At 54.0% G+C, this 25,090-nt stretch overlaps 1 protein-coding gene across 1 annotated transcript in view; it reads right to left on the reverse strand.

The window, feature by feature from the left end:
* Positions 1-24,739, reverse strand: part of ACACB (acetyl-CoA carboxylase beta) — a 37,567-nt gene extending 12,828 nt beyond the window's left edge. Inside the window, exons 1-29 of the mRNA XM_081113780.1 lie at positions 24,589-24,739; positions 24,384-24,487; positions 23,929-24,010; positions 23,354-23,499; positions 22,977-23,127; positions 21,788-21,922; positions 20,131-20,277; positions 19,185-19,373; positions 18,312-18,412; positions 17,060-17,148; positions 16,856-16,980; positions 16,072-16,185; positions 15,778-15,891; positions 14,955-15,044; positions 13,863-13,981; positions 13,326-13,463; positions 12,447-12,546; positions 12,260-12,367; positions 10,370-10,426; positions 10,095-10,136; positions 8,975-9,190; positions 7,506-7,661; positions 6,286-6,489; positions 5,356-5,511; positions 4,015-4,137; positions 3,641-3,910; positions 2,404-2,501; positions 1,301-1,421; positions 371-481 (exon numbers count right to left, since the gene is read on the reverse strand). Of these exons, the coding sequence (XP_080969906.1) occupies positions 371-481; positions 1,301-1,421; positions 2,404-2,501; positions 3,641-3,910; positions 4,015-4,137; positions 5,356-5,511; positions 6,286-6,489; positions 7,506-7,661; positions 8,975-9,190; positions 10,095-10,136; positions 10,370-10,426; positions 12,260-12,367; positions 12,447-12,546; positions 13,326-13,463; positions 13,863-13,981; positions 14,955-15,044; positions 15,778-15,891; positions 16,072-16,185; positions 16,856-16,980; positions 17,060-17,148; positions 18,312-18,412; positions 19,185-19,373; positions 20,131-20,277; positions 21,788-21,922; positions 22,977-23,127; positions 23,354-23,499; positions 23,929-24,010; positions 24,384-24,487; positions 24,589-24,735 (3,753 nt within the window). The 5' untranslated portion in view covers positions 24,736-24,739. The remainder of the gene's footprint in view (positions 1-370; positions 482-1,300; positions 1,422-2,403; positions 2,502-3,640; positions 3,911-4,014; positions 4,138-5,355; positions 5,512-6,285; positions 6,490-7,505; positions 7,662-8,974; positions 9,191-10,094; positions 10,137-10,369; positions 10,427-12,259; positions 12,368-12,446; positions 12,547-13,325; positions 13,464-13,862; positions 13,982-14,954; positions 15,045-15,777; positions 15,892-16,071; positions 16,186-16,855; positions 16,981-17,059; positions 17,149-18,311; positions 18,413-19,184; positions 19,374-20,130; positions 20,278-21,787; positions 21,923-22,976; positions 23,128-23,353; positions 23,500-23,928; positions 24,011-24,383; positions 24,488-24,588) is intronic.
* Positions 24,740-25,090: the final 351 nt, after the last annotated feature.

Raw genomic sequence — 25,090 nt, forward strand, 5'->3', positions numbered from 1 at the left:
CAGGGAGGGAGGAGATGAGCGGGAAATACACCAGAATTACAGCAGGACACAGTTACATGTGGGGGTCTTTTTCCAATTTTCTGCAGGGTACAATGCTGTCTTAGGAATTTTAATAATTTTTGAAATTAACTAATTTTTGAAATTTAAATGTCAGGAACATAGAGCCAAATCCTTTTTGTTCTTTGGTTTTTGCTTTTTTGGCGGGGGTGGGGTGGCATGGGGGGATTCATAAGAGGCCCAGATATTTGCAAACTGGGAAAACAGCTCTTCAGTGGGAACGATACTGGTTTCACACTGAGAAGACACCACCAGGGGACGAGGGAACGGGAACGAGGGGACGGGAAACGACCCCCAGCCCCTTCGCGCTCACCTTGTTGAGGGCGCTGGCTCCGGTCAGGATGATGTGGGAGTTTTCCACCTGGATCACCCGCTGGCCCAGCCTCACCAGGTAGGCCCCGATGCCCAGGGCGCGGCAGGTCACCTGTGAAGACAGGATCCCTTCTGAGTTCCCGAGGCTGCCCCGCCCCCAGCAGGAACCCGATGGACAAAGACGGCGACGGGAGTCAGGGCCGAACAGTAGAGGCGAAGCCTGACCTTGAGGCTCCCTTGACCTTGGCTTCCCACCCAGGAGTAACCCCGTCAACCAAGAGGGGTGCTTCAGACAGGCAGCAGGCATGGAATGTTCTGGTTCTCCCTCCCAAGGCACGCGGGGAGCCCTTCTGAGCTGGGTCATCCACGAGCTCTCGCAGCTGCTCCCACGACCCAAAGGACGGCTTAGGGTGCGTGTGAGACGGGACATCCCAGCGAGGGCTGTGCCGTGTGGGAGTCTGTGCCCAGGTCAGTGCCCCGGCTCTGACAACGTGCTATCACGTGTGAAAGAGTCCGTCGCGGGGAAGGCTGGGGGAGAAGTGCCCGGGACCTCTCTACACTAACTTGTAACTGCTGGGGAGTCCAAAACTATTTCTAAATAAATGAATATGTACACACACACAGTTGACCTTTGAACAACACAGGAGTTAGGAGAGCTAACCACCCCCCCCCCCCAATAAAATCAGTGAATAACTTCAGATTCCCCCAAAACAACTACTAATAACCTACTATTGTGTTATATGTATTAGGAGCTGTATTACTACAATAAAGTAAGTGAGAGTACCTTGGCCAGTGTGGTTCAAGGTACTCTCGTTATCAACTGAGAGTTGGACTGCCCCCTCGTTATCAACTCTTTCCTTTTGTGACTATTTTAAACTTCCTAAAATAAAAGGTTGAGACATAACAGACAATGAAACCAGAGGAGACTCACCAAGCTGATGGTGACGATCTCGTCATAAGCCAGGGAGCACTCCCCAGCAATCATGCCTGAACCCCTCAGGTTCTCCACGCCCAGGCCATCGTCCTTCCCAATGATGTCCGTGATGACATACCTTCAAGAACCAAACACGAGTTAAAACGCAAGATGGGGTCCAGAGAAATCCCAGGCTGGCCCCTTTCCCAAGGGCCTGAGGCAGGAGGGGCAAGCAGGGGATAAAGCAGCCAGAGGCGAAATGGAAGTCGAGGTCTGGGACCTTCGTGATTGGCCCTAAAGTTTCTAGGAGACCATGCAGAGGCTGTCTTAGTGAAATGTCATCCCCACCGTGCCTTCTTCCTGAAGCAGAGAACACCATTCGGTCTACACAGAGATGGGGAAGCCACTTAGCTCACAATCAATCAATCAAGACTGGCCACCCAAGTGTGAGAGGCACTGTACTTCCTAACCTGTTCGAGATTCACAAGGCATTGAGCACCTTAAAGGTTTGGGGGAGGCCCTTAGGAAAGGTGCTTGTTAGATCTCATGTAACCCAGTGTTTCCCAAACCTACTTGATGATGGAAATTTCTCCTCCTCCCCACGTATCACCAACTAACATTGCAGAAACCTCAGCCTGGGAAATTCTGATTCAGTCACTCTCACTAAAACAGCAACAACACACCCACCACTTTCTCTGGAAGAGACAGCCGGTAGCTGTGATGTTCAGGGGAGAGCGGAGCCGACCCCTGCCCCGCCCACACCTTCCCAGCTTGCCAAACCACTGCTGCATCCGTTGGCTAATTTGATCCTATAATGTGAGCCTGCAGCTCTGGGGACTTCATGGGAGATTGATCTGACCCCCCCCCCCCCCCCCCCGCGCCCCTTGTAATGTGCTATCTTTGTGAGAGGCACGTCTTACTTGGGGATGACAAGGAGGGGTTCACCTTAGAGAACACCCCAGATATTTAAGTCATCGGTGCCAAAGCTCCAGGGTCCCACTGTACACACAGCCCCACCCTCTTGGAAATACCACCACAGCCGGAGGCAAAGAGACAGGTTCCCCAGGAATAGCTGAAATCAACCCCAGGCCAAAGGAGGGAGCCACCTGCCAGTCACTTACCTGGATTCTCCTTCCTCCTCGATGTGTTTGCAGTGGACGGAGTTCAGGGAGCTGATCCTGGTGTACTCTTGGGGGGTCAGGTACAGGTACTTAAAGCCCTTAAAAACAACAACAAAAAACATACTCCAGTGAAGCTATGAATCCATTTTCCTGCCCTTGGCAGCCACTGTTTTTAAAAACATATCAACACTGCAGAATGGATGTTAATAACGTGTAAACGTGTTAACGATATGTTAACATGTCTGATTAATACCATGCCATAAGAGCTAATGCGTTGTGCTAATGCTTTCCACCCAGCCTCACAGCATTGCCTCCTGTCTCCCTGCTCTGATTCTGTTTCCCAGTTCCCTTCTCACTATTGCTCCCCTAGGGAGATTTTTCAGACTGTTTTCCTTATTCCCAGCCTCCCCTGGCCCGCATGTTGATGTAGTGCTGTGTGTGTGTTATGTTTTTCACATTGAAAATCATTTCCTCTTTTGTGTGTGTGGCGGGAGGCATAATTGCCCCCTTCGAAATGCAGGCTGAGGTTGCAAAGAGGGACTCTGTCCCCTGCATTTTCACGTCATAAAACGTGTGCTCTCACTCCTGCGGCCTTCCAGTGTAGCTGGTGTCTCCATATCTCCCCACGGTTTTTAACAAATCTCCGAGGCCAGGGACGATGTATTTTTCACCTTTGCATTCTCAGTGTTTGCTGCGTTCAGGAGAGACAGTATATATTCTATATCTGTATATACACCCGCATTAGCTCAGGGTTCATAAACCTTTTCCATTACTGTCCCCTAAGGAGCCTTTTTCGGCATGTTTTCCTAACAGCCATCCCCTCCCATGAAATTTAAAATATATATATGTATATATATTTTGTTATTATTGTTGATTTCAGAGAGGAAGGGAGAGGGAGAGAGAGAGAAACATCAATGATGAGAGAGACTCATTGATCAGCTGCCTCCTGCACACCCCACACTGGGGATCAAGCCCGCAACCCGGGCATGTGCCCTGATCCAGAATCGAACCCTGACCTCCTGGTTCATAGGTTGACGTTCAACCACTGAGCCACGCCCAGCCGGGCTCCCATGAAATTTTAATACCGATACACCGTATGCCCGTTTATGTAGGATATCTGTGCTATATGTGGAAAAAGAGTAATAAGACTTGTTTCACCCCCTGTGGGCACTGCCGCCTCCACTGGAGATAGGGTGCCAGCCGAGCGGAGCGACACTGCCACACTGCCCTGATGTACCTTGTGGGGGTCTTCGGGGTCCACCCACGCCACCTTGAACACATGCTTGATCTCCTCGGCGAGGCCGATGCGGGCCCCGCTGTTGGCGGCGAGGTAGATCTGGGGGATGCCCTCGGCCCGGGCCAGCTCGGACGCGCGCAGGTACAGGAGGTCCTCCCCGACGCCGAAGGACCCGATGCGGAAGGTGATGTCGTTGCTGATGAGGATCACGTCCCGCCCTTCCGGATACTCCCGCGTCTTCAGATTCATCCTGAAGGCCACCATGCCCACCTGGTGACGACACAAAGGCGCGAGGGAAGCGGGTTTGTGTCTTCGGGGGGACACTCTCGGAACGGGCGGTTCCGGCCAGACGCTGGGCTCCGCTGAGACCTGACCTCGTTTCCTCCAGGAAGTCGGTTCATCTCCACCAGCTGGCCCTGCGGGTCCAGCACCAGCTCCGTGTATGTCAGCAGGTCTTTGGGGTACTTGTCTGGGGAGGCCCACAGTTTAAAGAGAGCCTGGGGAGAGGGGAGGAAAAAAAAAAGCCTGAGTCACCAGTACGGAGGCTCATTTACTAGCTCTTTCTCTTTTTACATCATGAGCTACTTTTTCTTTTCCTATTTAAAAAAATTTTTTTAATTGATTTCAGAGATGAAGGGAGAGAGAGAAACATCGATGATGAGAATCATTGCTGGACTGCCTCCTGCACGCCCGCTACTGGGGATCGAGCCCACAACCCGGGCATGTGCCCTGATTCGGAATTGAACCGCGACCTCCTAGTTCATAGGTTGATGCTCAACCACTGAGCCACACTGGCCAGACAATCATGAGCTACTTTTAACATGCAGAACAATAAATCTCATGGTTTTATCAAATCATAATTTTCTGTAGTTGCTTAAGATTTGTTTTAAAAAATAAGATGTGGTTGGAGCCCTTATTGTACCCCTCCTCACCCATCCCTGACTCTCCTCCCCACTGCTACCCACAGGGAATCATTACCCTGAATTTAGTGTCTACCAGTCCTCTGCATGCTTGCATGTTTTTTTGTTTTTGTTTTTGTTTTAAATATATTTTATTGATCCTTCACAGAGAGGAAGGGAGAGGGATAGAGAGCCAGAAACATCGATGGGAGAGAAACATCAATTAGCTGCCTCCTGCACACCTCCTACTGGGGATGTGCCCACAACCAAGATACATGCCCTTGACCAGATTGAACCTGGGACCCTTCAGTCTGTAGGCCGATGCTCTATCCACTGAGCCAAACCGGTCAGGGCATCCTTGCATGCTTTTATTTCATCATGTATGCATACATTTAAACATGTAGTAGTCTTTTGCATGACTTAAACTTTAAATAAGTGGTATCGCACTACACACATCCTTCTGCAACTTGCTTCTAAAGATTTTTTTCAATAAATACTATAAATGCATTTTCTCATCATTAGGATTTCCTCAATAACATTTTCTTTTCTCCAGCTTACTTTATGTAAGAATACAGCATGTAATACATGTAACATACAAAACAGGTGTTAGTCAGCTATGTTACCCAGTAAGGCTTCTGGTCAACAGTAGATTAGCAGCTACGTTTTGGGGGAATCAAAAGCTATATGAAGGTTTTCGGCTGCACCGGGGGTCGGCACCCCTAGCCTCCACTTTGCTCAAGGGTCACAGGGAACTTCTTTTTCTTCCTTTAGATAAGGAGACCCGGGCCCGTGCTGCGTCTCAGCCGCGGGACTTGCCTGCCTGAACATTTCCGGGAAGTCGTACACGTAGGTGGTCCCCAGGGACTGGGCCTGGAACCGCTTGGCCTGAAGCAGGTCCTTGGTGACGTAGGGAGTGTTGATCAGCATCCCGTGCTGGGCTCCCTGTTTGTTGCCAAAGGAGTGAAACATGATCTGGACCAGAAAGAAAGAGAGAGCGTGAGGGAGACACGTCTCCATGAAGTCGCAGCGCGGGGAGCAAACCTTGTCACCTTACGGGACAAAGCGAGTGCCTGGCATTGCTGATCTCTCTTCTGCCTCTGTGGGCAGCCAGCACAAGGAGGGACAGTGGCAGATGTGGACACAGCCCCCAGAATGTAACTGTGATAGTACCACACGTGCACACGCACACGCGCACGCGCACACGCACAGCCAAACAAGAGGGCCTCAAAGTGGATGAACCCCGAAGGAAGTCCGAATTTGGGTTAATAGCACTGAGTCCGGGTCAGTTTCCTAGTTTGACAAGGTTGGGAAACGGGGTGAAAGTACACGGGAACTTTCCGTGCGACTTATTTCTCTGTATTATTTTTGCAACCTCTGGAGAGTAATTATTTCAAAACGAAAAGATAGTTGCTATCCTAAAAATGGGATATTTCACTCACTTCACAAAAGTCTGTCCTAAAACATGGTTGTGGGAAATACCTATGTCCCTAAGGGAACTGATGAGGGAGGCTGCAGTATAATCACCCAGGGCACCCCACATCCGATCCCGGACATGGTCCCAAAATGGATTAAACACAGAATCCCCCTTCTTCCCAGGGGAGTGAACAACGGGGATTCAGCAAAGCTCGGAGGGGCTGCCGGATCCCGCGTGGCCAGGCAAGGCAGCCACCGAGTGCGTTTCCCTCCACGTCCCACTCGAGGGCGCAGCCTGCCTCTGCCCTGACCTGGGGACCCGCCCGGCCTTACGTTTCCGGATCTGGGGTCGGTGACTTCCTTGTAGAGGCTGATGTCCAGGTAGTAGCCTGACTCGTTGGTGATGAACAGGCGGATGGGGATGGCGCTGCCGGCGGCCGTCTCGCGGATGTTGATCTTGACCTCGGCCTGGAGCACGCGCAGCTTCCACAGCCGGCTGCCGTAGCGCATGACCATGGAGCGCACGGCCTCCTCGATCTGCCCAGGTCACAGCAAGGCCCGTGTCAGAGCCCGGGCGGCACACACTCCCAGCAGCTCTAGCGCTGACAGCCATGCAGTGAGGATACGCCGAGTGCAAAATGCCCGGGGCACAGTGTGCGTCCAACAACTGCTGGCGACGAATGGCCAAAGGCACCTGGCCAAGCACTCAGAGCTCATTTCCCCTTTTGTTTTGTGACTTAGAAGAGCCGGCATCTTTTTTTTAATCCTCACCTAAGGATATTTTCCATCGATTATTAGAAAGTGGAGAGTGTGAAAGACATACACGCATCGATTGGTTGCCTCCTGCACCAACCCCGACCAGGCTGGGGAGAAGCCTGCAACCGAGGTATGTACCCTTGACCAGAATCGAACCTGGGACCCTTTGGTCCACAGGCCGACGTTCTATCCACTGTGCCACACTGGCTAGGGCGGTGCCGGCATTTTTATCCCCCGTTTAGATGAGGACACGGAGGCTGCTGACCAACAGCTCGTGCTCCTTTGGGACACACCTGTATCCCATCATGCATCTCCAGCCCACCCATCTTCTCTGCTGGGAAGTGGGGGGACGGGTGGGGTGGGGGCACCAGCATGGGCCCTCTGCACCCCACAGATGCCAGGATGAGGCACCAGGACCTCTTCCATCCCACAATCACCACCTTAAACCCTGCCTGGTCATGAAGAAAGAGCCAGCAGGGTGCCCAGCAGAGCCTGGACCCGGGGACAGGACACCCTTTTGTTTTGCAAGACGTTTGGGGCATCCGTGTGGTCCTCAAAGTGAGGCACGTTCACGGAGGGTGAATGCGGGACAGGGACAGTCCCAGGCTGGTGGCTCTAGAATTACACGGTGCAGGGTTTGTCTTCCACCTGCAGGACGGAGGCCCCCAGCACACACATGCGCGTCCTGTAACTCGGGTCTCGAGCGCCAGGAGGCGGTACCCAGGGCAGCTTGGCACAAAGAGCCGTTGGTCCCCAGGAACTGAGCCCGAGCGGGTGAGGGCCCCCAGAGACGAGACCTTGTAGGGGTCCATGATGACGGTGGGCACGAAGTTGAGGAAGATGTGGTTGCAGTCGGTGCGCACGCTGGTGTTGTTGAAGGCCACCTCCAGCTCGTCCATGGCCTCCAGGAGCAGCCGCTCGCCCTCATTCTGCAGGTACTCGAAGGAGGCCTCCTGCCAGGGAGGGGGCAGCCGCTAAGGCAAAGCCTCGGAGAGGAATCGCTCTTCTCCCAAAGGTGTGCCCGGCGAGCACAGCAGAGCCCCTCCGAAGGCCAAGGGCTGACAAAGGCTGTGCGCATTCACCGTCTGTGTCCGGACACTCGGACAGCTGGGGCCTGGCTGGCCCTGGAGGGCCCAGAGTCAGCCGAGTCCTCGATAGGAAACCACTCCCCCACGAGCACACCTTCCAATGCAAACCAGCACCTCCAGAGCCCTCGCCCCAACCACCTCCTCCGTGGGGCTCTCACACTCCAGGATGCTCCCCCCTGCCCAGGTCACGCCAGCTCAGGTACCGACACCTACAGACAGCTCTGTGCTCACAGCCCGCTGAAAGTCCCCAAACTGGCCAATCCCTGCTTACCTACCTCACCCACTCCTTCCTGCAAAAACCACAACAAAGGCTCTCGCCCATAACAAGCCCCCCCGCCCCCCCCCCCACTCCCACCTCCTGAAGGCCCTGGTGCATCTCCATGTGGCCCTTCACGGCCTGGCGAGCCCCCCTCTTGGGCACTGTAACACTCTTTCCAATGGCAACTGTCCCCTGATCTGCTGGCCTCACTGCACCTCAGCGATAATAAAACCGATGCAAACATCTACTTGACCGAGGCAGCAAATCAGAGATTAGCTCAACATCCATCAACGGGGGATCAGTAAAAAACGTTACACACACGGGTACATCCACGCAAGGCACCCGCATGGAGTGGGTCATCCTCATTAACATGGAAGGAGGTCTGTAAGTCCCTGACCAGTAAAAAAGCAACACTCTTCGAATGGCCTGTCCGCCTGAGCTGCCTGGAAAGGTTACGCATGGCGCTAGGTATGGACGTATGTGTCTAGAGAGGGTCACCAGCAAGGCCGGCCCGAGTGGCAGGATTCTGGGCCCTTTTTTTTATATTTTTAAAAGCAGTTTTGAAAATTGTTTGAAATTTTCACAACATAATTATGGGTAACTTTTCTAAATGGGAAAAAAAAAAAAAGACCACATACTCAGCCAGCAAGTATCACTTAACAAAGCCCTGTCTTCTTTCTATGCCCACAATTCTCTTCTCGTGCAGAGACCATGTGACAGAAGAAATAAATCCATAGGCCACCAGTGTCCACCTGTTGCCGCCCGGCTGGGGTGTGCCAGGGGCCGGGCTGTGTGTGCCAAGGGCACCCTGCGATCCCCTGTGCGGCCCAGGGCCCAGCACAGAGCAGGACAGCAGAGGGAGGGCCAGCGCCTGAGTGACAAGCTCAGGGGAAGAAAGAAACACCCCGAGATACATTACCTTTGTAATCAGATCCGAGTGCCTGATGATGGCGCGGATGAAGAACCTGTAGTCGGTCACCTCCACGCCCTCCTTGACCTTGGCAGCGCCCAGGTAAAGGTGCATCTTGTGGTTGGCGCAGGGCACGGCCGTCACGTCGAAATTGCGCATCCGGCTGAGCTCCAGCTGGAAGGCCAGGGCGGGCTCCAGGTGACGGTAAATGCGATCTTCTGCAAACTGCAGGCCGACGGAGAGAGGACGGATAGACAGACAGACACCCAGTTGGACGCTGGACCATGACCCTGCTTGGTCCACACCGTCCTGCAGACCGCTGGTGTCTGCGGGTTTAGCCCTCGAGATGTATGGTCATTATGTCATAATTGTGAGCAACCCCCTGGGCTCAAGCGGGCTGGGACTCCGCAGAGATCCAGACGACATGCCAGGCTGGCGTGCGGGCAGGAGGCTCCCGGGTGAGCCCAGCTGGTTCCCAGCACCTGCCCACACAGCCAGGCAGCTCCCTCTCTGGCATAGGACAGGGTATTTCTCAAAAAGTCACTGACCCTTGGTTTCCTTATGGAAATTCGTCCTCAAAAGAGAGCAACGGATAATGCTTGCGACTAGAGCCTGGCCGGCGTGACTCAGTTGTTGAGTGTCGGCCTGCGGACCGAGGGGTCTCGGGTTCGATTCCGGTCAAGGGCATATGCCTCGGGGGCAGGCTCCTCCCCGGCCCGGGCCTTGGTTGGGGCTGGTACGGGAGGAAACCAATTGATGTTTCTCTCTCACATCGATGTTTCTCTCTGTCTTTCCTGCTCCCTTTCACTCTCTCTAAAAATCAAGAATTAAAAAAAAGAGAGAAAAAAAAATAGGTTGGGAGGATCATCTTTCTGAGTCCACCAGCAAGTCCAAAAATTGTCCCCATGACAGAGGGACGCCTGCAGTGAAGGCTGAAGGGTGGGAGGCGCGAGGTCTGAGCTCCACATGGAAATTCGGGGTTCTCCTTGGAAATACCCGAGAGGAAGGGGGAGTCTGCATGGAAGTTGCCATGTTCTAGAGCACGGGGATATCTTAAGGACTGGGACAGTCTTCCTGAAAATCAAAGATGCCGGGGAGGAGAGAACAGTATCACTGCTTTTGGTCATACCTCATCTCTTGCTCTGAAGGTGAAAAACTTGGGAAATTCTTTCTGCAAAAGAGAAATCCACACAGAAGACCATTAAATCCAGCAGGGCGCGTGTCAACACGCGTGTGCCTGTTCTTAACGATGACCCCATCTGCTTCTAGGATGAATCGTTTGGAAAGCCGTCCTCCCTAGCACTCCATCTCTTCCACCCCAATCTGCAGCGTAAACGTCAAGTGAACGGCTCTGGGTCTTGGAGAAGGGAGGAGACGCAAACGGGGCGCCGAGCGCCGACTGACCTCCTGGGCGATCAGGAACGTGATTCTTCGGAGCCCGTAATCCACAAGGATGTTTTTCTGCATTGAAAACCAAGCACACAACGGAATGGTATCAGCCACAAAATGGGATCAAGTCCTGATATGTGTTATCACGCGGATTGGCCTTGAAAGCATTATGCTGAGGAAGGTGCCAGTCACAAAAGACCTCAGACTGTCTGATGCCATTTATATGAAATGTCCTGAACAGGCAAACCCATAGTCGGACAGTAGATGAGCGGTTGCCTGGGACAGAGGAGGAGGGCACCGGGTTGAAGAAAAATGGGGAGTGACTGCGAAAGGGTAGAGGGTTTTTTTGGGGGGGGCGAGGGGGTGAAAATATATTATAATAATGTTTACACAACTCTATGAATATACCAGGAAGCATTGGTACACTTTAAATGGGAGAATAGTGTGCTATGTGAATTATATTCAATGTTATATTAAAACATACAGACTTGCCGAAACCGGTTTGGCTCAGTGGATAGAGCGTCGGCCTACGGACTGAAGGGTCCCAGGTTCGATTCCGGTCAAGGGCATGTACCTGGGTTGCGGGCACATCCCCAGTGGGAGATGTGCAGGAGGCAGCTGATCGATGTTTCTCTCTCATCGATGTTTCTAACTCTCTATCTCTCTCCCTTCCTCTCTGTGAAAAATCAATAAAATATATTAAAAAAAAAAAATACAGACTTTTTAACATGTCATGAAATCTTTCATGACGTTGGCAGGTCGCCAGTTTGATTCCTGGTCCACATGCCCAGGTTGTGGGTTCGTTCCCTGGTTGGGGTGCATGCAGGAAACAACCAATCGATGTTTCTCTCTCTCTTCCCCTCTCTCAAAAATCAATAAAAACATATTTTTTTTAAAAACCTACTGATAATGTTCTGTTAAAAAGAAGAAGAAACAGGCCGGGGAAATATGCCAATACTTTACAGTGGCTGCCTCTGGACGGTGAGGCTGTGGGCTTTGTTTTAAAACCTACTTTTCTGATTGGTCCGCACCTTAAACATGTTCTATAATGACCACCGCCAGCTGCTGACTGACCAAGCAAAGGCTAGGTACATCACTGACATTCACGGCACTATCCATGACTCAGCAACAGGCCAGGTCCTCTGGGGGACCTCAAGTCCAGGCCATCAGGACAATATGGGGAACACAACACACACAATTACCACCGAGCCAGGAGGGTCAAGAACTAACAGCCAGACAGCGTGGCTGGCAGATGTGATTATATATGAGCTAAGAATCTTAGCATCCCAGATGGGGAAACTACGGATCAGAGAGGTACAGTAACCTGCCTGAGGTCACCCAGCACCTTCCTGCTGTTTCTCCAACCTACGCCTGCCAAGCTGCTCCACATGTGTTTGCAGCTGAGGCCCTTGAGCATACTAAACAGGTGGCCCTCTTGCCAGGGTGAGACTGGCAATGGCCACCCCGTTTATAAAAGCAACTGAGGCTACCTGCGTACACGGATGTCAATGCCAGTGACCATTTCAAAACGGTGACTTTTCTGGGCTATCCCAACACACATTCCACAAAACCCAGAACTATATACTGAATGTGTTTCTGTGCTGAGTGGTGTATAAACCCTGCCATTTCATCACTGCACAGCCTAAGTGTACAGACTCTGTCATTTCATCATTACAACCCTGGGAGAGAGAAACGCCACCCCCGTGTTATGGGGAAGAAGCCAAGCCTCTGCCTCGTTCGGCCACCGCTGCCCACGGTCACGGCCATGGGGAGTAGCAGAGCTCAGGTGAGAAGCCAGCTCTGTGGCTCTGAAACACTCAGCAGGTCCCGGGCGCACGGGACACCTCCCCGAGACAGCCCGTCCTCCTCCCCCCGAGACCCAGAACCAGAGGCACACGCGGGCACCTTGGACTGCACGAAGGTCCGCAAGATCGGCACCAGCTCCTCATCCTCCAGGTGCTCGGCGCACTGGATGGCCACGTTCAGGATGTGGATGGGCTCTTCGCGTAAGTTCTAGGAGGGAACAGGCAACGGTGTAAAGCACCCGGGCCCTGCCCGCCCCTCCCCCGCTTGCTCCTGCTCAGGCACTTACCTTGCAGTCCTCCTCACAGTACACGGAGGTTTGGGCCTTGCTGAAGAGGGGGGTGTCCCGGGGCACGTTGGCGAAGCAGGAGATGACGTCATCAAAGTTCCTGGGGATGCGAGACAGAGAGGGAGGGCTGAGGGCTTGCTCCGCCTCGGCCGTGGGTCAGGCCCGAGTCCTCCCTTCTCCCAGCCACCACTCTGCGAGCTCATTCTGTTCCTGACCAGGTCCAAGGCATCAGGGACCGGGTCTTTCCCAAGAGGGAAGAATGAGCCCATGTGATCTGAGATCACGAATAAAAGAAAGGCTGTCTGAACTCTGGGGAGTCAGCTGGGCCCCCCTTTTACCAGCTAGGAGGCCCTCATGATTCACCCACGTCTCTGAGTCAACTGAGGACAACAGGAGTAATCACTACAGCTCCTGGCACTGTAGTGAGGACACAACATGACCCAAGCACAATGCATAACACGCAGGAAAGGGTTAAAAAAGGGGCATTAATTATAGTAGGACTGATCACTGACATTCACTATGTTATTTACATATCAGTGATACTTTAAATACAATATTAAAATGTACTATTTCACTTAATTTTTCTGGTGACCCTATGAAGTAGTTCCTTTGCTTATTCCCATTATACAGATGAGAAAAATGAGGCACAAAAAAGGTCAGGTAGTTAGCTTCGAGTCTCACAGTTAGGAAGCACAGAGGCAGAATTCGCACACAGGCAGGCTGACACGAAAGCCCCCACTCTTGGCTACAATATTATTAAGCTGAGATTATTCATTTGTTGTGCAATATGTCTGGGCCGCCCCCACCCCATGTGTCACATGAACAGAGACAGCTCACTCGGCCCCTCTCCTCGGGGTGCTGGGGAGGCACTCTGGGTACCTGGTGAACTCCTCGAATCTCCTGAAGGCGACCATGGCGCCCATCCGCTGGCACAGGGGGGAGAAGCCGCTGTCCATGTAGAGCTCGGTGCTGTGTCTCAGCAGGTCGGGATTGGTGATGCTCACGGGCACGGCTATCCTGCAGGGGGACGGCCGGTGGGGGATGAGGCCGCTGCTGCGGATCTGGCCCCACGAGCTGCTCCTGCCCTGGAAACTTCGGTGAGCCAGTATCGGAGCTCTCCCCAAAGAGGGCATCAAATCGGAGGTAGAAGGGACTGAGGTCAGCGCCAGGGCTGAGGACTAAGAGCTCAACAAGTGAATGAATGAATGAATGAATGAATGAATGAATGAATGAAGCACGCATAGGAGTGTAGTCCCAACAGGGTCCCCAGGTAAATCCAAAGTAGTGAACTCAGCCAAACGGGATGAACACTCTCAGCGCCAGTTTCTAAGGGAGGGTCCTGGACCCGGAAGCCTGGGGAGGGGCAGGCTCAGTTCTAGAGACACCCCAGGCCTCTGCTCCCCTAACACTGCGTACCGGTTGGGGTGGGAGGAGGGCAGCATGAACTGGAATTCCACCACGCAGGTGCCGTCCGGGAGCTGCCGGTGCTGCAGGCTGTTTAACTCGTAGGCGATGTAGCCCCTCCGCACATACACCTAGAGGGACAGGAGCACAGAGGACATTCTCTCAGGGGAGTGCCTTCGAAACCTGAGAAAATTCAGGCTGGAGAAATGACCTCTAAATTGTCTCTAAGCAGTAGTTAAGAGCAACTTCGTTCACATTTCAGAATGTTACTTTCTCTGCAAAGGGCTGGATAGATAGTAAATATTTTAGGCTGCAGGGGATATATCATCTGTATCACAACTACTTAATTCCATGCTGTCACACAATATGTAAATGAATGGACATGGCTGTTCCAATAAAACTTTATTTATAAAAACAAGCAGGGGGCCGAATGTGGCCCACAGGCTACAGCTGACCAACTCCTGCTCTAGATTAGTCCTGTCCAATAGAAATGGAATACAAGCCACGTATGCAATTTTAAACCACTTTAAAAAAAGGTATCAGGTAAATAGAATTTTAATAACTTTATTTCATCCCTAACACCTAAAGTATCACCACTTCAACAGGTAATCAATATGAAAAATTATTGGTTGCATCTGGAGTTTGGATTTGGGGACATTTCCCACTATGCCTGATACAAATGGTTTATGGAGCCTAAAGAGTGCAAACTGTATGATTTATGTTCAACATGTGCTTTCTTTCTGGGAGTTTAGAATGCTGGCGTGTGCTAGCCAGACGGTGCCCCCAGTAAAAGCCTGGATGCCAAGTTTAACTGTGCCCTGCGAGGAGGCGGCAGGAATGGTACACGAGATAGCAGGGGTTGCCAGCAGGGACTCTGGACAAGGGCAGACCTAGTGTGAACCCTCGTTCTGCCACTTCCTTGCTGTGTGACTTTGAGCAAGTTGCTTCACCTCTCTGAGCCTGTTTTCTCCTCTGTAAAATGGGAATAGTAACGGCACTACCTTATCAGTAGAATAAGATCATGCCTGCAAGGTGTGTGGCCCGGGGTCAGGTGTGTGGATGCTAGAACTGGCCTGTGCGGTCCTCGGGGCCTCTCCCACTTACCTCCAAGGACGCCATGCAAACCACCTTGTTGACGTGATAGAAGAAAGTGGGCAGGACGTCAAATATGGTCGTCTCCGAGAGTATTAATTTCTATAGGAAATGAGAAGGGAGGAGAGAGAAAAGTAAACCTGAATAAATTTTTTTAAATATATATTTTTATTGATTTCAGAGAAGAAGGGAGGGAAGAGAGATAGAAACATCAATGATGACAGAATCATTGATCGGCTGCCTCCTGCACGCCTCCAACCAGGGATTGAGCTCACAACCCAGGTATGTCCCCTTGACCAGAATCGAACCCAGGACCCTTCAGTCTGCAGACCAACGCTCTATCCACTGAGCCAAACCGGCCAGGGGAATAAATTTTAACCAACACCCGGATGAGTGGGAGGGGTGGGAGCAAGGGGGAGAAGCCGGTGGTGTTATCACCAAGTGCAGCCAGTGCCCCAGGCCCATAAGATCTGAATGTGGGGCAGTTCTGAGCTGACTGCACGGGGCCCCCAGATGCAGAGGGCCCACCTGGAAGCTTGTAGATGAGCGGAGGAGGGGGGCAGGGGAGCCCTGGGAAGACGAAGCCAAGACTCAGCCATGTGAGGCTGGCAGCTTCGCAAGCTCCATCACCTCCTTCCCGGGCGAGCCCTGCTGCCTGACCTTCCCCCCGCCCCCCGCCTCCAAAGCCCCCTTGGGCAGCCCCGGCCTCACTGGACTAAACCGCTGGCATCTGTGACTGTGCCTTGCACCAAGGGCCAGGGAGCCCGCCTCCCCCAGGCCCCACCTGGGCCACAGCCTTGCCCTGTGGAAGGTAGAGGGATGGGGACAGCCTCACCTTGAGGTTTTCCGGGCAGAACTGGTGGCCGTACCTGTCGATGGCCGACAGGAAAATGGACTCCACCTGGTTGTGCCTCAGCTCGTAGGAGGGGAGGTGGGAGGCGATCAGGACCTGTGGGGAGGGGAGGGAGGGGCCGGGGTGAGCCACCTCACAGGGGAGAAGCCAGGGGCCGGACCCATTGGGCTGGATGTGGGCGGCAGCAAGGGGCTGTGCACGGTGGGGACGGAGCATGGCGGGAGGACGGTGCCCTGCGCCCCCGCACACAGTGGGGACCGCGTCCCACAGCCCTACCTGTCTGGCTCTGAGGGCCACTTTGCAGTGCTCGGTCTTGCTCAGCTGCGTGAGCTCACTGAGGATGGCGGTCAGCTCCTCCGACAGGGAAGGGTCTGGACCACAGAGTTCATCCTTTGGGGGAGGAAACAGAATCGAAGTGGCTTTTGTCCGGCAGAAGGAAACACGCCGGCACCACCCTCAGCCAGGGTGTGGCTGCCCCGGCAAACCAGACAGCTGCCCGGCCTCTGCAGACACCTGGCACAGCCGGAGGCACATCCCCTCCCCTTTCCACCATCACCCTATCCATTCACTCATCCACCCAAACACACCCTAACTCCCCCGGTGAGAAAAAAAATACATCTGACTCTGTGCCTGCATCACTACCAAAGGCCAACAGTGATGGGGTGCTTCCTACGGCCAGGCAAGCGGCCAGGCCCTTGATATTCATCTCCCCAAATTCTCCCAACTCTCTGAGGAGCTGCCATCATGATCCCCAGTTTACAGATGAGGAAACTGAGGTCAGAGAAGCAATGTGCCTCACCGCCATCATGCCAGGAGTGCCTGGCACACAGCAGGTGTTGGTTATGAGCCCCCCCAACTCCCCCCCCCCCCGCCAGGGGCTGACAACGTTTATCGGGACACAGCCACGCACATTCGCTTACAGGGTACAGAGGCAGCTTTGAGCATTCCGGCCTGAGACCATATGACCTGCAAAATCTAAAATATTTCCTCTCTGGCCCTTCCCGGAAAACGCCCGCAGACCCAGCTGCCCTGCCCGGGTGGGGCGCCCTGCCCCGCTTACAATCAGCATGATCACCAGCTGGTTCTTCTTGGCCACCTGCGCGTGGGAGAAGATGCAGTGCAGCACCTGCGCCATGTCCGGCTTCAGCTGCTCCCGCAGGTTTATCACGCACTTGTCGTAGTGGGCTGCAGGGAGAGAGGCCACGGGGTAAGGTCCAGCCCCGCCCGCCCCGGGGCGCGTCACCAGGGCCAGGGCGCCTCTTGCCTTGTTGGAAGTGGTGCTCCACTTGTAAGTATCTCCTCAGGAGATCCAGCACCACCGCCTTCATGTAGCCGCGGGTCCCGCTGCGGTATCTGGGGAGGAAGGGAAGGCGCCTGAGTGGCCCACTCCACCTCTTGGCGCCTGACTATCCCCAGGCAGGGCTTTTAGGATTTCAAAATAAAGCAAACGAGTCAAGTCTGTGGGGGATGCAGCCCTCTGACCCTTCGGCCTGGGAGGGATGCCAAGTTGGTTCATTTGCATGAGCTGTAGGGCAGAGAGCAGAGCCTTGCCCAAGGTCACACATCACGGCCCGAGGCCACGCCCGAGCCTTCGGATGGCGCCTGCCCCATCCCCAGAGAGAAGGAAACACACTTACAGAGTTGGGATGCTGAAAGGGGTCAGCCTTGCATGCATGGTTGAAAAGAAAAATTTTCAATTAACCATCCACTGTGTAAAGACAGTTTGGAAAAAAGCAAGACTTGAAAGGCATTTACCAAACGGTCTGTGTCAATTTCGCTTCCCTTTAAAACCCAATTTTAACCTGGACGTTCCCTAGAACATTTCTTCTCGGTCATCTTGAACACAGGGAATGGGGTTTCTCGGGAGGTGTGACTCTGAGTTTTAGAGACGCCGAAACCAGCTTAACCCCAGCATCACCCAATAACAATGAAAGAGAAGAACCTATAATGCCCGTTTATTCAAATGTGATTTTAAAAATACACGACATGGCCCTGGCTGGGTGGCTCAGCTGGTTGAGCATCATCCCGTGCTATGAAAGGTCACTGGTTTGATTCCCAGTCACAGCTAATATCCAGGTTTCGGCTTCAATCCCCCAGTTGGGGCACGTATGGGAGACAATCGATCAATGTTTCTATCTCACATCGATGTTTTTTTCTCTCTCTCTCTCCCCCTCCCTATTTCCCTCCAAAAAAAAAAATTATTGAAAACATATCCTTGGGTAAGGGTAAAAATAATTAATTTAAAAAATGAATCCACTTAGAATGACTTACTGTGCATGAGGTGTTTTTATTCCCATTTTATAAACTGGCAAACTGAGATGCACAGAGGTCAGGTGCCTTGCCTGGGGTTCTGCTGTTAGGAATGGCTATGCCAGGACTGTCATTGGGGTTTCCCGACCCATGTGCTAGCCCCCAGGTCGAGCCTGCCCCTCAGAGAATCCCACAGCACTGCCCTGGTGTGACCCAGGGGATGATTCCGAGTGACAAGTGCACCCCACGCAGGGCCCAGGACTCACCTCTGCACCAACTGCACGATGCTCTGTGTGTTCATGAAGAAGACTTCCCGGTCGGCCTTCCGCTGCAGGGTGGCCGCGTGGCAGTCCAGGATGTTGGCTATCTGGACGGGAGAGAGGACAGGTCTGGCCACTCACAACCACACAATCCGGTCGCCACACAGAAGTCACCCAAAGGACCCACCCCAGGCTCCCCTGGAAGCCCCGTCTGAGGCTCGTTTGGAAAAAGAAAATTCCAGCCCCAAAGCCTCTGGCCACCCAGAAACAGCTCTGCCTGTCCTGCTCTGTGTGTTGCTTGAGGAATTCAAGAGCCCAGCATGGCCCATCGGTGTGGCTCAGTGGTGAGGAAATCACGGTTCGATTCCCCTTTGGGGCACATGCCCAGGTTGCAGCTTGATTCCAGTGGGGGGCGTGCAGGAGGCAGCTGATCAATGATTCTCTCTCATCATTGATGTTTCTATCTCTCGCTCCCTCTCCATTTTTAACAAATACTACATATACTCATAGTATCACCTTACAAGGAGGAGAATCTAAGCTACAAACTAGCAAGAAAAACTCACAACTTCCTCTATCACTTCAGGCAGCATCTCTTTGGAAAATGCTCACTCTGTACCAACTGCCTACTCCTTTTCTGCATCCGAGTTTTCTGGGGTGAGGCCCAAGAACTGTTTATGTCCCTCTAAGCATCTGCTGCCTGGGGGGGAATGCTGGGATTCAACAGGGAAGGCTCAGCCCCCAACATCTCGGGCCGTGCGTGGGTTTCACGACGCCTGACTCAATCAGAGGGCAGAAGTCCAGCCCGACTGGGAGCTAAGTTCCCGAGGAGCAACCCAGCCTGGAGCGGGCACCCCGGTGGGGCGGGGCGGGGGCACACACCTGCTGGCTGGGGAACTGGCAGAGCACGGAGGTGATGTTGCTGGCGTACTGGGCCATCACCCTGCGGACCGACTTCTCCACGGGGGCGGGGATGCGGCCTGACACGTTGGTCATGATATCCTGCAGCTCCAGCAGCGGCAGCGACGGGTGTCGCAGGGTCATCATGAGCTTCTGCACCCACTCCTTCAGCTGCAGCGGGACCACAGAATTGGCCGGAGGTCCCGCAGGGGGTGGGCGCCACCACCCACCACACTCAACCCCTCCAGGCCCCACGCACTCGAGTGGCAACGCACTCAACCCCTCCAGGCCCCACGCACGAAGACCTGGACCCAGCAGACTCTAGGACAGTCCGGAGTGGAAGGGTCCCCTGACCAGAAAGGGGTACCCAGTTCTCCCACTAGGAAGGTCCCACGTCCCCTGCAGGCACCCACACAGCCAGCATGGTTTGAGGATAAAACACAAGGCCATGTGCCGGCCGGTGTGGCTCAGAGGTTGAGTGTCGACCTATGACCCAGGAGGTCACGGTTCGATTCCTGGTCAGGGCACATGCCCAGGTTGTGGGCTCCATCCCCAGCGTGGGGCGTGCAGGAGGCAGCCAATTGATGATGGTTCTGTCTCATTGATGTTTCTATCTCTCTATCCCTCTCCCCTCCTCTCTCTCTAAAAATTAATAAAAATACTTTTAAAAAATAAGAGAGTGACCCACATTGACTCCTTTCCTAACTGATTACCTGGACGTTTTCAGTGTGGAGCTGAACTAAACCCTGAAACACCAACTGTCACTTTTACGACAGTTTGTACAATCAGACAGAAGTACCCTGACGTGTACAATCAAATGGCTGAACGTGCATCAGTAGAGCCCTCTGACCTCAGGGAGCAAACCCTTCTAGCTCATCACACGGGCCTACACGTGTGTGGGAGACACCACCCTGCACACGAGACCTGCCTTTATGCTAAAGATGGGCTCCGGCAGACAGTAGCCGCTCATGACGTTGGTGAGGTTCTCCAGGACGGTGTGGAAGACCTGGTTCAGCTTCTCCCCCATGATGGGCAGGGTCTGCTGGGCGGGGAGCTCCCCTGTGAACGGCTTGGCCTGATGAGACACAACAAGAACCCGAGGTCAAGGACACCGTGGCCTGCCGACCGAGACAAGCCGGGGGCCGAGGCAGACCCGCCAACGCGCAAGCCAGTGTTCTCAGGATGGAGCCCAGAACAACACACTGGAAAGTGAAACTGGCAAGATGGACTTAATGTGCCCCTTTGTCTACGGATTCATTCTAGAAGGACCCACAGAACGCCTACTATGTGTGAGGCCCTGGACCAGGAGGTTTGGGACATCCGTTCTGCTGGCCCAGAACCCTCAGCTTCTGCCCCCCGCCCCCCAACACCTCCTCTCATCCTTCTCCACAGTCTGATGCTGGCTTCCCTGTTGGACCTCCCATAGCCAGGGCCAAGGGCAGTCTCCCTGCCTGGAGCTGCTGAGCTGAATCACAAGGGCTCATCTCATAGGCGAGTGTGAGTCTGCAGGGTCTGGTGGCCAGGCCCTGCTCGTGCACCTGGCCCAGGAAATGTTTGCTGCAAGGAGTCACACTGCACGCACACAGACCTTCCCACTGATCTAAAAAGGCTCAGACTGTTTCTAGCTTTGGGAAGCCTCAAGAAAAAATAACAAAAAGAATGGGAAGAAAACAAAACTAATGGAAGAGTCTGGGGAACAGAAACTATCTGATTTTTAAAAATATACTTTTCTGGCCCTGGCCAGTGTTTCCCAATGGTTAGAGCGTCGCCCTGCACACCGAAAGGTCATGGGTTCAATTCCCGGTCAAGGGCATGTACCTGGGTTGCAGGTTCGATCCCCAACCCCAGTCAGGGTGCAGGGGGAGGCAACCAATGGATGTGTCTCTCTCACATTGATGTTTTTTTTTCCTCCCTCTCTCTCCCTCTCTCTCTCTCACTCTCTCTCTCTCCCCCTCCCTCCCTCTTCCATTCCACTCTCTCTAAAACAAAAAATCAATGAAAAAAATATCCTCGGGTGAGGATTAACAACAACAAAACATTTCTAGCTGTTTCCCTGGGCATATGTACTAATAACCGTAGAGGAAGGAGCAATACTCGGATGAATGATGCACATGGCTTACTTAGAAGGGTGTAAACAGTCAGCAAGACCTGTTTTTTCCGGGTACCCACTGTGCCCAGAGCACGTCTGAGTGACAGCTCGCCAGAGAGAGGAGGGAGAGCCCTGAAAGCATCTGGGGGAGGTCCTCCCAGATGAGGGTGCAGATCCCAGGCGGGGGGTCTGGTCTAGTTAAGCAGGGGGAACACGAGAGAGAATAGAGCCGAAGAAGTTGGGAGCAGCTGATGTGGGGTCTGGTAGGTCCACAGAAGAACTGGGTTTTCTTCTGAGTGGGACCGAGGCTGCTGAGAGGGGTTTGAGCAAAAGAGGGCACGTGTGCTCCTATCACACTGGCTCCGGGGAGACACGGGAGGCGGGAGACGAGCCGGGAGCCTTGAGTCTGCTCGGCTCACTGACCAGGCAGGTGGAGGTCGTGAGCGCACCGGAGCCCACGTGAGCCTGCTGGGTGGCTGTGCCGGGCGCTACGTACCGGGTGCACTTTGGAAGGGTCATCGAGCTCCAGCCTGGCCACCACGCAGCCCGCTTCCAGCACGGCCCCCGGGCGCTTGATGTACTTCACTCGGCCACTTTCCTGCACGGTCAGGGTCATGATCATCTTCATCACCTGTTTTGCGGAAAGAAGAGCCGAGATGGAGCCCACCAGGGCTGGCCCGTGTGTGTGACGCCCAGAACTAGTAACTCTGGAGGAGGGCCCGCGGCACTTAAACAGAATGACGCCCTGGCAGGGTTCAAAGCTGGAAGGACAGAGGGAAGTAGCGATCACCGGAAGCCAGTCACGGTGCTTTTCACAGATCATCCCCATCTGCAAAGCCGGCCGGGGAGGTATGTTTATGTGCCCATTTTACAGACGTGAAAACTGATCTTTACTTTGGAAGCACAGACTCTCTTTAGAACTATCATTAAATCGTAGTATGTAGGGTGATTAAGATACACGTTCCTGCTCCTTTTCTCAAGGCAGCGAGAAACCTTCTGGGGAACACTGTGAAATGAAGAATGTGCTCCCAGTACACACAGTGCGGGCACCCAAGTCCGCCAGGCCTGGGCTGCAGCCCCAGCACCCACGCATCCTGCGGGTGCCTCTCCTCTCTGAGCCTCCCCTCTTGTGAAATGAGGACTCTGATAAGGATTCAGCAAGATGAATAGTCTGGCCCACAGTCCCTGTATTGTCATTGCCATTGTCAGGATATTATTTTCCTTGGCAGTGGAAATGGAGGCTGAGTTTGAATCCTGGCTATGCGTGACCTCAGGTGAGTTTCTAGCTGTGTGGGCGCCGTTTCTTCATGTGTAAAATGGGGGTCAAAGTAGTGCCCGTCTCCTACGATGGCTGGGAAGATTAAAGGGGTAATTAAAGAGGTAAGATGCTTAGAATGGTGCCTGTCCCGTGGTATGTGCTCTGCTGGTGTTGGCTGAAGACTTTGTAAAGGCCACCATCGCCATCATGAATCACTTCTTACTCATTTTCAGGGAGGTGTGCATTTCTGCTTTAAATACTGCAGGGAATCTGGGCTGAACCCTGCACACTGGCTCTTAGGAATTTGCAGCCGGTGGCCCAGGTTACGAGGTGAGGCCCATTTGCAGAAGCAATGGCCCTCCCTCGGGGAGCGGGGACGGGGCACAGGGAAGGCCTCGCTGACCCCCGGGCCCTGTCCTGCACTCACCTCCATCTCGGCGTAGCTGTCCCCAGCCTCCACGTGGCCCCCGTCCTCCACCGTGTACTGTGTCAGCTTCCCGGCCGAGGGCGACCTCAGGACCGTGGGGTCGTTCTCCTTCTCGAACACGCACGTCTTGTTGCCGATGGTGATCCGGTAACTGGGGAAGGGGTCCCCGGCGCCCACGTCAGGCCCGCTGCAGCCTCTCTCTCCCTGAGGCAGCCCTGAGGGTCCCTCACCCTGTGTGCAGTTCAGGGGCTCCCCTTCCCCAAATGGTGGCATTTGACTGTCACTACAAATAGATTAGGAGCCAGTTGGGGAGCAAAGGGTGGAACCTTTTTGTGGCTGAGAGCCCGCCCAGCCCTTTCGGGGCCCCGCCCACACACCTGTCCACCTCCTCCTTCATGTAGGTCGTGTAGCTGTTCCCGTCGTAGGACAGCAGGAGCCCGCCGTCATTCAGCCGGTGGGCGTCGATCTCGATGTGACCACCGTTCATGATGAGGACGAACATGGTCAGCGACTGCCGGGCCACCTGTGGGACAGGTGCAACGTCCCCACTTGCATCAGGATGTCTGCTTGTCCCTGTGCCCCCAGAACAGCAGCTGCCCCACCCCAACCAGGAGCTAGAGCTGTGTCCACTGTGGGAGAGCCAGGTGGACGCCTCGCCTGTCTAGTCCCAGGCCCCGATCGCCCGGAAGGAGAAGCTGACCACACCTGCCTGTGGGTGGGGTGATGGTCGCTGGCCGAGGGCATGGTCCCACCGGCCATCTCTCACCAACTGTGTACCCTCCTTCCGCTTCCTGCTTCCCGAGCATCAGGCCCCCACAGGGCCGCCTGGGCAGCAGGGAGACGGGGTCCAGGGCTCTGCCTCCCACGCGTGGCTCTGTCTCCCACGCGTGGCTCTGCCCAGGGATTTGGGACTCTAGAGTGTTGGAGACATTCGAGAAACACGGACCGTTACCTTGAGAATGTACTTAATGCCCCCGTAAATTAATTCCACGTCCACAGTGTTCAGCAGAAAATCCGCAGGCAGGACCTGGCCCCTGAAAGAGAAGACAGATCGGCGGTCAGCCTTGGTTTCGACCAAGAACTCTGCGGCCAGGTCCCAGGACTGCAGCCCAACGCGCCTGGCTGTCCCGGAAAAAGCTACGTCTCAGTAAAAGGCGAGAAAACAAGAACCGTCCCAGGTCAGCACGAATAAGCACGTGGCTGTCTGTCTGTACTTGACCTCGGCCTTGAGGATGCCGACCCCCCCTCTTCCAGGGCAGCCCGGGTTTCTGTGAGGACTTTCAGAGGCGAGCATGCGGGAGGGGTTCACACATCTCCTGTGGCTGCTCTGCACCCAAATAACGCATGTTCTGCCTCACCTGCCACTAATGCAAACCCCCAAAGGGGACAGTGACCCACGCGCCCCACCTCTCCAGCGAGTGCAGGAAATCCGTCATGCAGGTTCTGAACATCGCGTCGGCCACGTTCAAGGCGCCACACACCACCCCGAGCATGATATCCGGCTTCTCGGCCTGGAAAAGACCCCGCAGTTCAGTATCCGTGGTAACCAAGCCCCCAGGGAGCTAGGGGAGGGTTCTCTGTGACCAAAGGGGAGACGTGTGCAGCTCCTCACCTGCACTTTCTCAGCGATGAGGTGATCCAGCCACCCGGTGTCGATGTCGTTGTTCTGGAAGCTCTCGGTCTCCAGAAGGTTGATGAGGTACTCCACGGTGGTCCTGAAGTCACCCCGGATGGACAGTTCCTTCAAAGCCACCACCATGTTCCTTGAGGGGAAAGGCACACGGATTGGTTTCCCAATTAGCCTACATGGTTCCCCCGTGGTTCCCAAAGAGCCAGAACAACAGGGAAGTCAAGAGGGTCCCGAGTCGGATACCCTGGGTCAATCTCGGCTCCAGCACTGACTGCTCAAGTGATCTTGGGCTCAGTTTCCTCATCTGGAAAATGGGGAAATAACCCTGACTTCACACAGGTGCTTGGGGGCTAAAGTGAGACCATCCATGTGAAGCACCCAGTCGCTGATCAGTAGCTGTCCACTGCTATGAACATGATTCATTACCGTGATTAGAATTCTAATGAACCACAGCCAGTCACTCTGCCTCACTCCCACTGGACCC

The sequence above is a fragment of the Myotis nattereri genome (genome assembly GCF_964212035.1).
Source record: "Myotis nattereri genome assembly, chromosome: 19".
NCBI lineage: Eukaryota > Metazoa > Chordata > Mammalia > Chiroptera > Vespertilionidae > Myotis > Myotis nattereri.